Genomic DNA, 12,926 nt, shown 5'->3' on the forward strand with positions numbered 1-12,926 from the left:
AAAGTCCATTAAAAATTCAGCCATCTCTAAAGAGAAATCCTCAGTCTATCCAAGCTTTCTCCACTGTTAAAATTCTCTAACCTGGGCAGCATGTTTGTAAATCTCTCGTGTACCCACAACCATATCCTTCCTTCAATGTGGTAACCACAACAGTGGGCAGCGACCAAACTCTAAACATTCATTGGTATGTAACAAAGATTTCAATCTCTGCTCAAGTTCAGAAAACAATCAAGCTTTTCACCACATACTACATTATTAAAATTATTTGATCATGTTGTAGATATATAATTCAGCTCCTGCCACTGATTTTACAATTTACTTGAGCACTAATATCAATTAGAGAGCCTTTAAGGTTTAATTAGACTTGAATATTAGCACAATTAAAAAGCCCACTTTGTCTGGCCCTGACGTTTTCCCCAATCAATCATTCTTATCAGCTCAACAAGTATTTTATGTTTAAGAAATGAATAAATCTCAGCTAGGCATTCCACATCATAATTTAACCCATTAAAAAACTAAGCCTGTGAGGGAAAGAACTGCAGATGCTGGTTTAAATCGAAGGTAGACACAAAATGCTGGAGTAACTCAGTGGGTCAGACAGCATCTCTGGAGAGAAGGAATAGGTGACGTTTCGCGTCGAGACCCTTCTACAGACTGAAGAACTAAGCCGGTTCCAAATGTAATAAAGTTTCCCAACTTCCCTAAACAGGTACAGCTGCTGCTCGACCTATGATGGGGTTAAGTTCCAGTAAACCCATCATAAACCTAAAATATCGTAAGTCGAAAACGCATTTAATACATCGTGATCACGTGACCGGAAGTGCTGTGCAGCTCGCTGCCGTTGCCGAGCTTTTGATGAACGTAAAGTCGAAATATTGCAAGTCAAAGCATCGTAAATCGGGGAGCACCTGTACGCATGCCTCCTGTATGTCGGCAAGACCAAGCGCAGGCTCGGCGAACGTTTCGCTGAACACCTCCGCTCGGTCTGCCTAAACCTACCTGATCTCCCGGTTGCACAACACTTCAACTCCTCCTCCCATTCCCAATCTGACGTATCTGTCCTTGGCCTCCTCCATTGTCAGTGTGAGGCCCAGCGCAAATTGGAGGAACAGCACCTTATATTTCACTTGGGTAGCTTGCACCCCAGCGGTATGAACATTGAGTTCTCTAACTTCAAGAAGCCTTGCTTTCCCCCTCTCCCTCCATCCCCTCCCCTTCCCAGTTCTCCTACCAGTCTTACTGTCTCCGACTGATTTGATTTGATTTAATTTAATGTCATTGTCTTCAATGAAGAGACAACAAAATTATTTTTCCCTTAGTCATACAAAATAAAAAACACAGAACACAGTAGTTCACAACACAAACATCCCCACAGCAGCACCAAAGTTCCCTACTGTGAGGGAAGGAACCAAAGTCCAGTCAACCTCCTCGCCGATGTTCCCCAATGTTCACCCGTGGTCAGGGCCTCCCGAACACCCCGTAGTCGCTGCTACGGGCGGCCGATGTTCAGGCCCTCTCTCCAGGAACCTCTCGTCGGCCACCTTCCACCGGAGTCCGCGGCTCCCAATGTCCACAGGCCGCGCTGGGCGGAGATTCGCGCTGGCGACCCCCGGCAAAGGGTCCCACGAAGTTAAAGTCAGCGCCGCCCGCGTTGAGAGCTCCGTGATGTTGGAGCAGCGGCCCAGCACTCCGGAGCTCCAAGCGACGATCTCAGGAAGGCCTTGCCTGCTCCGTGATGTTTTCAGCGCTTCGCTGCCGCTGCTGAAGCTCTGGTCCGGTCCGGGCAGGTCCAGCTAGTAGGCCGCGAGGGGGGCGAGGACACGACTCGGATAATAGCCGCATCCTCGCCAGCAAGTGACTGAAGGACGGTTTCCCCATTACCCTACCCGCTTCCCCCACATAAAATACCGAAAAACCCCTAAAAAACGCACTCTAAACATAACAAAATAAAAAAAGACAGCCAGAGTGCACCAGTTCAACATTACACGTTGGCCTAGATTTGTATTTAATCCTCTGGAGAGCGTCTGCTGCTTCAATTTGCATCAACAATAAAGCTTCCTACTTTCAAAGGTACGTCCAATAAAACTACCTCGATGAAATGCAAGACATCTCGGAAAATGGACCGCTGCTTTCGCCGATCGTTTTTGGCTCTGTGTTTATTACCGTCTGTCGCCAATGCCTTTAACTTTTCACAAAGCTGGCCAGTGTCTTCATAGAAGTAGTCCTTAAAAAAAATAGGAAGATGCGATTAGATAACAGAATTAGCATAAAATTGAAAACTAATCGCTAGTTCAGAGTAAAGTATGGTAGAATATTTGGCTTTTCATAGTGTAACATAATTCAACACTTTGTATCTATTTTTCAGGTTTAACCCAACACATTTATTATTGGTTTATTAGTGTGTTATCCAGGCAAGTTGCTTCTGTCATGAGTAGATCAGGCAGTGCAAATAGAAAAAAATGAGCAAAGTGCATAATATAGTGTTATAGCCACAGAGAAAGTACAAATACAAGATATGTACAAGGACCACAATGAAATAGATTGGGAAATTTATGTAACAAATGGCACAGCGGTAGAGCTGTTGCCATACAGCGTCAGAGACTCGGGTTCCATCCTGTCCTCGGGTGCTGTCTGTACAGAATATGTACGTTTTCCCTGTAACCACTTGGGCTATCTACCGGCGCTCCGGTTTCCTCCCACATTCCAAAAACCTGCTCTGCAAAATTGCAGGTTTGTCAGTTAATTGGCCTTTGTAAATTGCCCCTTGTGCGTAACATATAATTAGTGTAAGGGTGATTGTTGGTTGGCATGGACTCACTGGGCCGAAGGGCCTGTTTCCATGCTTTATCTCTAATCAATAAACTACTGATGCTGAAATGAGTACATTTTTCCATTCAATTATCTGGAATCAATGACTATGATGACAAATGCACAAGAACCTCAGTACCATATGTTCACAAGGAATGAGGCAAGATTCTTCATAAATACATATATAATTTAAATTTTGCTGCAAATCTGGAAATACTACATAGGCTTTACTTAATAAATTAAGCACCAAGTGCTGGAGGTCTGAATGCTTCCAGATACTGAAACATTACTTTTGTAAGTGCTCATCAAAGGAATTGGTGACAAAAGAGTCAAGTTGTAGTCTTTGACTTAAAATGAAAGAAAGGAAGGAAACTAAGGAAAGAAGTAGTTTCACAACAATAAAAATCTTAAATATACACACGGCACTTCCAATTCCCACAAGATGATTTGATACCTGATGAGATGGCAGTGGAAAAATGTCAATCCCTTCAATTTTTTATATATTTTCCCCACAAACATATTGTAAACTTTTTCTATAAGTTTGAGTCACCTCATAAGGGACACAAAGGGGCTCCTTACTTGATCAGTCCTGCGTGCCAACTCAAACAGGAGTGCTATCGTTTCCCCAGCTGCTATTCGCAAACTCACATTGTCACTACACAGGAGGTCAGGTAATTTGGGCATATGACTGGAAAATAAGATTAATAATTCATTAGTACATTGCCACATCAAATCAGTGGCACACTTAAGGTAAGTTTCCTTTCAATAAAGCTGATTTTCACTATACAGAACTAGCTACAGCTACAATGATCAATGGCACAGATGCAAAAGAAATGTAGGAATTAGCAGGTACACAAAAATGCTGGAGAAACTCAGCGGGTGCAGCAGCATCTATGGAGCGAAGGAAATCGGCAACGTTTCGGGCCGAAACCCTTCTTCAGACTGATGAAGGAATTAGCACTTGGGGCAACTTGTCACTCCTCACCATGTAAATGTTCTAATTTCACTTGAGGAACGCAGCCTGCAATTTGACTGGTGCTCAATTTAAAACTGACAAGCTCACTCACTGCCTGTAGCATCTGCTGATTGGATATTTTCAAAATCTCAGGTATGCAAGAGGGTGCAATTAAGCAACGCAAATTCTAATTTCAGTTAAGTAATTAGCTGTGGCACATTAACTCGATGAAAGTGCAAAGAAATTCAATACACAGTGTAATTGAGCAACAAAGCTTAAACAAACATTTCTAAATGCATGGATGGGTTATTCTCTCAGATCAAGAAGTAATGGGATGCAAAAGACGGGGGACTTTATAAACGGGCAATCCAAGATGCTCTTCCTAAAGCTAATGGCTTCTTTTCTCTCTAATGCACAATCCTAAAAGCCTTTAACAGTTGTAATACTGCTAATTGCTGATCAGTCTCAAGGTTTCATTGTAAAGTGGCATGGAATAAAACACATTAATATGCAATTAATGGCAGCACATCAATAGAAGTGGTCATTTCGAATTACATTTACACTTACATTTCCAAGAACTTTTGGATTTTCGAGGGTGGACAGATAGTGACCAGTAAGGACCAGGATTGCAGAGCATTGCAGTGAAGGATTTGAGTCTGAGAATTGTGGGAGGGCACAGATCCATCTCCCTTTATGTACGAAGCACTAAAGACACTCTCCAAGCACGTCAGGCAAGATACAAGGTCCTGATATAGGAATAATAGATAGAAGCAAACACGTTATATGAAACATATAATGTATTATGATGCAAATGCACAAACCATACATCATAAAGAACACTGGCGCAGAAAAATGTTACAGTATTTGGTGATTTGCTACTCTTTTCTCATCCCAATATTTAATGCACTTAACAAGTGTTGAACACTTCTTATTTTGGATCAGGGCCTACGGAGAAGCTGGCACTGAGCGAGTTGTCGAAGCGACATGGTCGATCGGAGCCCCGAGGTTGGGTCGGAGCCTCGAACGGAATCGGGCTGAGGATGGATCCTCGGTAACGGGCCACGTCAACGAGAACAAAGGGCGACTCAGTGGGAGGGAAGAAGGGATGAGTACTTTGTGTAACTTTGTCGGTGCCTTTGTGGCAGATCTTTGTACGCAAAAACAAAGAATTTCACTGCAACCTAGCCAGGTTGAAGTGACAATAAAGATCATCATCATAACTTGTTACGGCCTTACAGATACACAACATTTAAAGCGGATAATAATTAGTATCAGCTGATTTAAATGACAATTCCTGAGTAGCCATAAGAACTGTATTTCATTATCAGCTTCATAAGGTCAATACATTAAGAATCTAAATTGGCAGCAATTTTGAAAACATTTCTATCACAAAAATAATGTAATTATGAATTCCTTGTTAAGGCTAGTCACTGGAAACTTAGCAAATCCACTAAGCTAACCATGTCTGATAGATTTTAGTTAGGGTGGAATAGTGCATTGAAGTGCTGAAACTTGGATCGCTGTGTCCTGAAGTACATTTTTATGGGAGTTATAGAAGAATGTAACTTTCACATGGCGGAGTGACAGGAACTATATGTCTTGTGTACAAGAACTCAGTGTCCTTAGACATATAATTCAACCCTAAGGCACGTTAAACTAATCAGGGTCAGCCTGAAAAAACTCAGCAAGGCCAAAGGTATTTAATAAAATTTAATAAAATCTATCACTGGATTAGATTACATAAAAGTGTCGTCTAATGTCAAAGGTACCACTCAAATGCTCTATTGTGGTAAAATTAGCTGTTCTGTAACCGATAATTGCACTTTCATGCATTAATTATAATTTATGTACATTTAGTTATTGCAACGTTCCCAATGGAAGTAATTTGGCAGCGAAGTGACAGTCAGCACATTGTCTTGGTCAACTTGGAATTCAAAGAAATAGAAAGGTATAAACAATGGGCAAAAGATGTAGGAGATGATATCTCAACTGTGAGATGAACTGGGTAGTGCTTCTGTCAAAAGACAGAATTGTTGGTGAGTGTACTTTTCATCCTAAAGGGGCTGTCCCACTTGGGCAACCAAATTGGAGAGTTTAGAAGAGTTTGAAAAAAATCACAAAATCACAGAAGACCTCCTTTGACTATGTTGAAGACTAGCTTCGACTATCTACGATTAACTTCGGGAAAATTGGACACTGAATAGTGGAGAGTGAAGACGACCTCCTTCGACTATGATGAAGATTATCTACGACTACCTTCGACTACCCTCGATTACCTACGACTAACATGCCGACCTACTACGACTAAACCTACGAGTTAAAAATGTATCGATTTTTTCCATGGTGACCCTTTTTTTTTTTACTCGCTGGCATTTAACATATTGAAAAAAACACCGCAACTTAGCTGAGGCCTCGAGTACGCAGAGACCACTCTCGAGCATGAAGGAGAGTTACGAAGACTTCCAACGACCTAGTGTCGACCATGCTGCGAGTATGAGTCGAGGGCAAACTCGCCAGAACTGGCGGATTAGGTCGCCCAAGTCGGACAGGCCCTTGTGTTTAAGAAGGAACTGCAGATGCTGGAAAATCGAAGGTACACAAAAAAAAATGCTGGAGAAACTCAGCGGGTGCAGTAGCATCTATGGAGCAAAGGAAATAGGCAACGTTTCGGGCCGAAACCCTTCTTCATCTTTAAGGGACAGGCCCTTTAAGGGTTGGTAGATTTTGAGGGATAGAAATTTATCGTTTTTTTGTACACACTTAGCAGGTGATGTATTAAACGATGGCTGGTTCTATTGACGTCAATGGCAAGTGTAATCATCATATATTTAACATCCACAAAAGAAGGCAAATTTCAGCACGTATATTTTGATTTTCTCTATTTCTTACCTACGAGAGTTGAGTCACACAGCGTGGAAACAGGCTCTTCGGCCTAACTTGCCAACACCGACCAACATGCCAGATATACATTTGTTCCACCTGCTCTTACAGGGCCCATATCCCTCTAACCCTATCCTATCCACGTGCCTGGCCAAATGTCTCTTAAATGTCACAATGGCACCACCTGAACTACCTTCTCCGGCAGCTTGTTCCATACACCCACTATACTTTATGTAAAAAACGTACTCGTCAGGTTCCTGTCACATCTCCCCCCCCCCCGCCCCCCCTTACCTTAAACCCATGTCCTCTGGATCTTGTTTCCCCTACTCTGGCCAAAAGACTGTGCATTTACCAGATTTATTCCTCTCATGACTTTGTTCACCTCTATTAAGATCACTGCTCATCCTCCTGCGCTCCAAGGAATAAAGTCCTAGCCTACTCAGCCTCTCCCTATAGCTCAGGCACTCGAGTCCTGGTAACATCCTTGTACATCTTCTCTGCACCCATTCCAGCTCGACATCTTTCCGATAACATGGTGACCAAAACAACACAATGCTCTAAAATGCAGCCTCGCCAATGTCATGGACCTCCTGAAAATCTCACCACTGAATTTTCAAGCTTTCTAAATTGGGTTCTGAGGAATACCCAGGACCTGAAAAGCTTTTTTTTTTTGTTTAATCTTAATTGGCATATCTCCCGATCCTCCCATTCTAAGCCAAATTGCCCAAAGGTCAGTTACGTATCCATCGTTCATTTCTGAATGACACATATTTTGAATAGCTAGGTACTCCAAAATCTTTTTTGCCAGGCAAGAAAGTGCAAAAGATCCACCAGAGTATTTTTCCAATTGCTTCTAAGCTTTGATTTTTTTTTTTTTTTTTTTAAACTGCTTTGGCTAATGTGCACATATGTTAATGAAAACCTTTCAGCAATAGGATCTCACAATTAGTTCAAAGCAACTGTAATCCATTTAACTACTACAGAACATCAAGTTTGTATTGATAAAAAACGTCAAGTCTCAAAATGACTCTCAAGAATTATCATAGTTGATTATTTTGGAAAAATATCTACCATACGGATATCTACATCTGTGGGGAACAAGTAGCAATTCTTTAATAAAAGCGCAAATGTTATTATGTTCCATTTTAAGACTCACCTCTTCTTCGTTAGCAGCTACATAGCAGCATGTTCCCAGAGCAGTGGCACACTAAACATAAGTAATAAAAGACCTTTAGATACACAAATGTAAAAGCTGGGTAGATGATATTTAGAAGGTTTAGGCCATTAAACATTCCTGAAATTTGGTAGATACTCCTAAATTATTAATATAAGAAATTAGCAAAACATTCACCACAGTGTATTTTTTCCCCCATCACTCTTAACGTTTTGATAATTTTTACTGCTTTGGCTAATATGCTCCTTTGTCAATTATAACTCTGATGGCTTTACAGCATATGATTTTTTCATAATCAGTTCAACGCAACATTAAACCAACATGAATTTGTATTGAATCAGAAAAAAAACATTTTGGAAAGGCAAATGGAGCAGAATGTTGTTTCCATCTGATTAATCTCATCTATTTGCAGAGAGGCTGCAACTGTGTCCAGATCTTCTGTAATGAATGTTTTGGGTCTTGTTAATGAAACATCAGACAGACCATTATTTCCATCCGTTTGAAAAAAATTGAGGTGGACCTTATGCATCTGGAACAAGTTAAATTCTTGTAACAATTGAGCATTCCTTCCTTTGAACACATCAATACGTTGTTGTTGGTAGCAGTAAGGGGATTGATGGGTAGAGGTGAAGTTGATACCATCTCCAGATAATGTGTCTAGAACCAGAAGTCATGGTCTAAAAACATGTTGTCCATTCAAGACACAAATGAGGAAAAATGTCTTCACCTTCATGCTGGCATTTCTCTACTAAAGAGATCCTGTCACTGAGTACAATGGCAAATCATTGTATTTATATTTAGGGAATCGGAGGATAGAAGTTGAGTATAGGAATGTGGTAGAGGCAAAAGATCAGCCATATTACTGAATGGTGAATTAATACACAGGGCTGGATAATCTTGTTTCTTTTTCTGATGTTCTTATAAATTCAGTGCCAATGAATATAAAAGCGTAATAAGCTTAATTACCTTGGTTGGCTATTGCAATTTGTTCCTAGCACCAAATAGTATTTTTTGCCCTTGGCACTGTAAAATATTTGATCACCAGAGTGGTAATGATTTTGTTTTTGTACATGCCTTAAATTATATGCCTTCCTTGAAAATGATACAGACAAAAGACTTTCATGGGCATGCCTCGTGAACATGAGGCACATGAACATCACGCTTGGGAACAGGAGTTTTGATAATTATTTGCCTCAGATATTATGCTAAATCATCTTATACTATACTATAAGTATACTATACATGTATTTTTTTTTCTCTACTTGCAAAACTTGAAGACAGTGGGAGGGCAGCCATCTTGCTGAAAGCAAGATGAAGTTGCAGAGTGTTTTTGAGTACATGCATGATAATAGGCCAAAGTCAGCATGGTTTTGTGAAAGGGAGATCTTGCCTGACAAACCTGTTGGAATTCTTTGAGGAAGTAAATAGCAGGACAGGCAAGAGAGAGTCACCAACGTGCTGCCTGACGTGGTGGTGGATGCATATACAATAGTGGCATTTAGGAAGCTATTAGATTGGTACATGGATATGCAGGGAATGGTGCGCAAGCAGATTAGTTTAACTTGGCATCTATTTCAGCACAGACATTGTGGGCCGAAGAACCTGTGCCTGTGCTGTACTGTTCTATGTCCCAACGTGTTTGGTTGCCATTTTGACCTGGTACAATACAATTCAATCCTGCACATGTATCGCATAAAAGTAATACTCACATTGTGTCGGGCAGCCAAGCTAGCCGATTTGTCAGTAAGGACATTAATTAGAATAGATTTCAGAGCTTGGAAAACATCTTCAGCCTCTTTGCTCGATCCCAGCTGAATACACAATAAGATTGCAACAACAGCTGCAAGTGCTTGTTCTTCACTCTTACCTTTTGAGAGAAAAGTTAAAATAAAATTAGAGCTGCTTCATGTCATTCTATAGCCATCTCTTCAGGACTCTTGTTTCCATGATTGCCCCAACATTCTGTCGTTCTATTCTGCCTGAACTGTATCCTACAAAATCCTTTGAATGTTTTTTCTCTCCAAGACTTTGCGCAAGCACAATGGTACAGCAATTAGCACAGTTCTCCCACATCTAAAGGGACCTTGGTTTGATCTGAACAAGCACTATGTATGTGGAGTCTGAACCTTTAGATTTCCACCATGTTCACTGGCTTCCTCCCACATCCCAAAGTTGCGGTTGTAGATTAAATGACCACTGTAAATTACTCCTCAGTAAAAGATATAACGAGGAAAAAAATTAAAGTGGATGTGAGTGAATAAAGTTGCAGGGCTACAGGGAAATTGAGGGGGGGGGGGGGGGGGAACGAGAGAACGTTGAGGATAAGATTACCTCGTTAAGGGCCATTGCTGACAAGCTGCAACCGTTAACATTTAAACAAATCTTCAGCCCGAAATAATACCTCAATTGGTTTCTCCAGAAGTTGAAACTTTAGAATATAATCCAGAACTGATCTTGATAATTATAAACCATGCAAATAAGGAACAACCATCCACTTTCTACGACTGAAGGCACTTTCACCTCATTATTCAGATTACAAAGATGCACAGACCTTTTTTCAAGCAACGTTCCAAGCAATCAGTGAGGGTCACTCTTCTATCCAATAAAAATTCTGATAGGATTTTGGATGAGAATGCCAGCTTGAGGCTTTCAAGTGCATTTTGTCTGGTTTTAGCACTGAAAACAAAAGGTTCAAAGTAACACCAACAAAACACTGTAACACGTGAATTTAACTACTATGTAATCCTAAATACATTTTTTGTGTTCTGAAGTCTTCCTCACCTTTTGTGCATTGTATTATCAATACATTCCTTCAATTTATCTTCAGCTTCCTCTTGGGCCATCTGCTCATTAATGGCATCATTAACTGCTGAAAAATATTAAAGAAAGCAAACATGTGCATTTATTAGCTTTCCTTCATCCATTTGGAAATTCATAAGAAAAATGCAGGAGCAGCACAACCGCGGAAAACTTCTTTTAAAATATAAAACGTCTTATAGAAACTGCTGCTGAAGGGAGTCATCTGGATCAGTGGCTTTCAAGCATTTTTTTTAGGTAAGCCACATCAGTGACATGATATAAAAATCATAACAAATCCTGCAACAAATACAGAAAGTGCGAGATGAAGGCCCCCAAGAGGAGAGTTAAGGGGGGGGGGAAGGAAAACAAGGTCAACTGGAGTTGTGGCAAGTGTTGGCTCAGTTACACCAGGGGAGGATGGTAATGCTGTTCTTAGTGCTAGGTTCCCTGATATGTGAAGTACCGTCAGAAGATATAAAGCATTCTCCCACAGGGTTGAAAAAGAGGGAAAAATCGTAGCTTGCCTCGAAGCTTTTACTACAAATTGGGAACGAATGTAGTTTAATTGTAAATCTTGTTTCAAGCAAACAATGTCCATTACAGGAGGAATCACTGAAAAATGTACCGAAGGCAATTACTGACTTAAGATCACAAGCTTACAATGTTGGTTCAATACAAGTGGTAAATTTGCTTAACCTTCCTTTGTTCTCCTAACTAAGCTGTACCAGTACTGCAATGGCATTATCAAAAATGTAGCTATATTCTTGCCAGCAAAAAAAGGACAAATCTAAGGTGACATAACATGAAGCTCATTACCATCAGCAGACGTAGATAGTGGATATACACTGAACCCAAACTCCCACCAGTGTACAGACACCACTTTGCCACTGAAAATCCCCAAATCACCAAAATCTCACCACTCTATTCCTATTAATATTCTGGGTGTATATCTCACCATCAACTTCTCAGGCCAAATGGGAATGGATAGTGCCCATCATATCCCAAATGTAAGGAAAGTTTTTTCAATCAAAGTAACTTTTTTTGAACAAATATATTGTTTGAAATACTCAGTAATCAATATGCCATGCTGTACATAAGAAATAAAAGTGGGAAGGATGGTCCCTTATGCCTGCACCACCACTGAGTAAAACTATGACTGATCTTTCATCAAAGTGTAGTAACCTCACATCGCTTGATTCCTTTTATATCTAAAGCTCCTTTGATCTCTTGCCTTGAATAGTGTCTGAACCTCCACAACCTTCTTTGGATGAAAAGTTTAAGATTCCTACCATTTGGGTGTAGACATTTTACCTCAACTAAATCCTGAATAGTCAAACTGGTTATTTTGAGATTATTCTAATTGAGGTTATTCTAAACTCTACTATACACACTGTCTGCTTAATTTCCCTCGTAAAATAATCATAATGATGGCACATGAGAAATATACACGCCACACTGTGACAAATCTTTACAGGTTGAAATACAGATGGCCCATGTCAGATCCATATCTTAATATTATTCAAGAGCTCTTTTGAACAATAGTTTTGTTTTAGTATTGTATGTATTTCTTCCTGAAGTATAATAAAACACTATACTTCTTTTCAAAGTAATCGTGGGAGTTGAGGTAGTTGTTAAATAATTGTTGTATTTTTTAATTAATGTCAAACAATTACTTGTTGCAACAAAATACGTTTCCTGGAAAGGATGGAGGCATTTAAGAATATCAAATGATTGTGCAATTAGCACTGCTTGAAATGAATTTTCAAATACAACTATGAGGTAATCCGCACAATCTGCAGAATTGTGTATAAAGCTGGGTGTCTACAACTTTCTTCCCAGGAGTGGCTGAATAGTGGGAATAGTCTACTGAAGAAGTTGCCAAAGAGAGAAATGCTGAATATGTTATTCGAAAGCATGGTGATCACAACAGATACATTACATCATCGGGTGGCAATGTGCGCGGCAGCCTCGCCGGCAGTCATAGAAACCTAGAAAATAGGTGCAGGAGTAGGCCATTCGGCCCTTCGAGCCTGCACCGCCATTCAATATGATCATGGCTGATCATCCAACTCAGTATCCTGTACCTGCCTTCTCTCCATACCCCCTGATCCCTTTAGCCACAGTCTGTCCGTCCTTTCACCCTTTTTGTTCTTTTTAGTCTTTTTAAAAGGATGTTTTTGGAGGTTTCTTAGTCTTTTTTATGTGGGGGAGGTGGGGAGGGGGAAACCGTTTCCAGTCACTTCCTGGTCGAGGATGCGTGCTTTCTCCGAGTCGCATCTTCCCCCCCCCCTCGCGGACTACCAACTGGAT

At 40.5% G+C, this 12,926-nt stretch overlaps 1 protein-coding gene across 4 annotated transcripts in view; it reads right to left on the reverse strand.

The window, feature by feature from the left end:
• LOC116983364 (interferon-related developmental regulator 1-like) overlaps nt 1–12,926 on the reverse strand; it is a 37,788-nt gene that overhangs the window by 8,222 nt on the left and 16,640 nt on the right. For 2 of the 4 annotated variants that reach the window (XM_033037088.1, XM_033037090.1), the window contains 7 exons: nt 10,599–10,686; nt 10,369–10,493; nt 9,527–9,684; nt 7,800–7,850; nt 4,331–4,509; nt 3,388–3,496; nt 2,090–2,224 (listed from right to left, as the gene is read on the reverse strand). In XM_033037088.1, coding sequence (XP_032892979.1) covers nt 2,090–2,224; nt 3,388–3,496; nt 4,331–4,509; nt 7,800–7,850; nt 9,527–9,684; nt 10,369–10,493; nt 10,599–10,686 — 845 coding nt within the window. The remainder of the gene's footprint in view (nt 1–2,089; nt 2,225–3,387; nt 3,497–4,330; nt 4,510–7,799; nt 7,851–9,526; nt 9,685–10,368; nt 10,494–10,598; nt 10,687–12,926) is intronic. The other 2 variants (XM_033037089.1, XM_033037091.1) reach the window with 1 other exon arrangement.

The sequence above is a fragment of the Amblyraja radiata genome, chromosome 18, assembly GCF_010909765.2.
Source record: "Amblyraja radiata isolate CabotCenter1 chromosome 18, sAmbRad1.1.pri, whole genome shotgun sequence".
NCBI classification, from domain to species: domain Eukaryota; kingdom Metazoa; phylum Chordata; class Chondrichthyes; order Rajiformes; family Rajidae; genus Amblyraja; species Amblyraja radiata.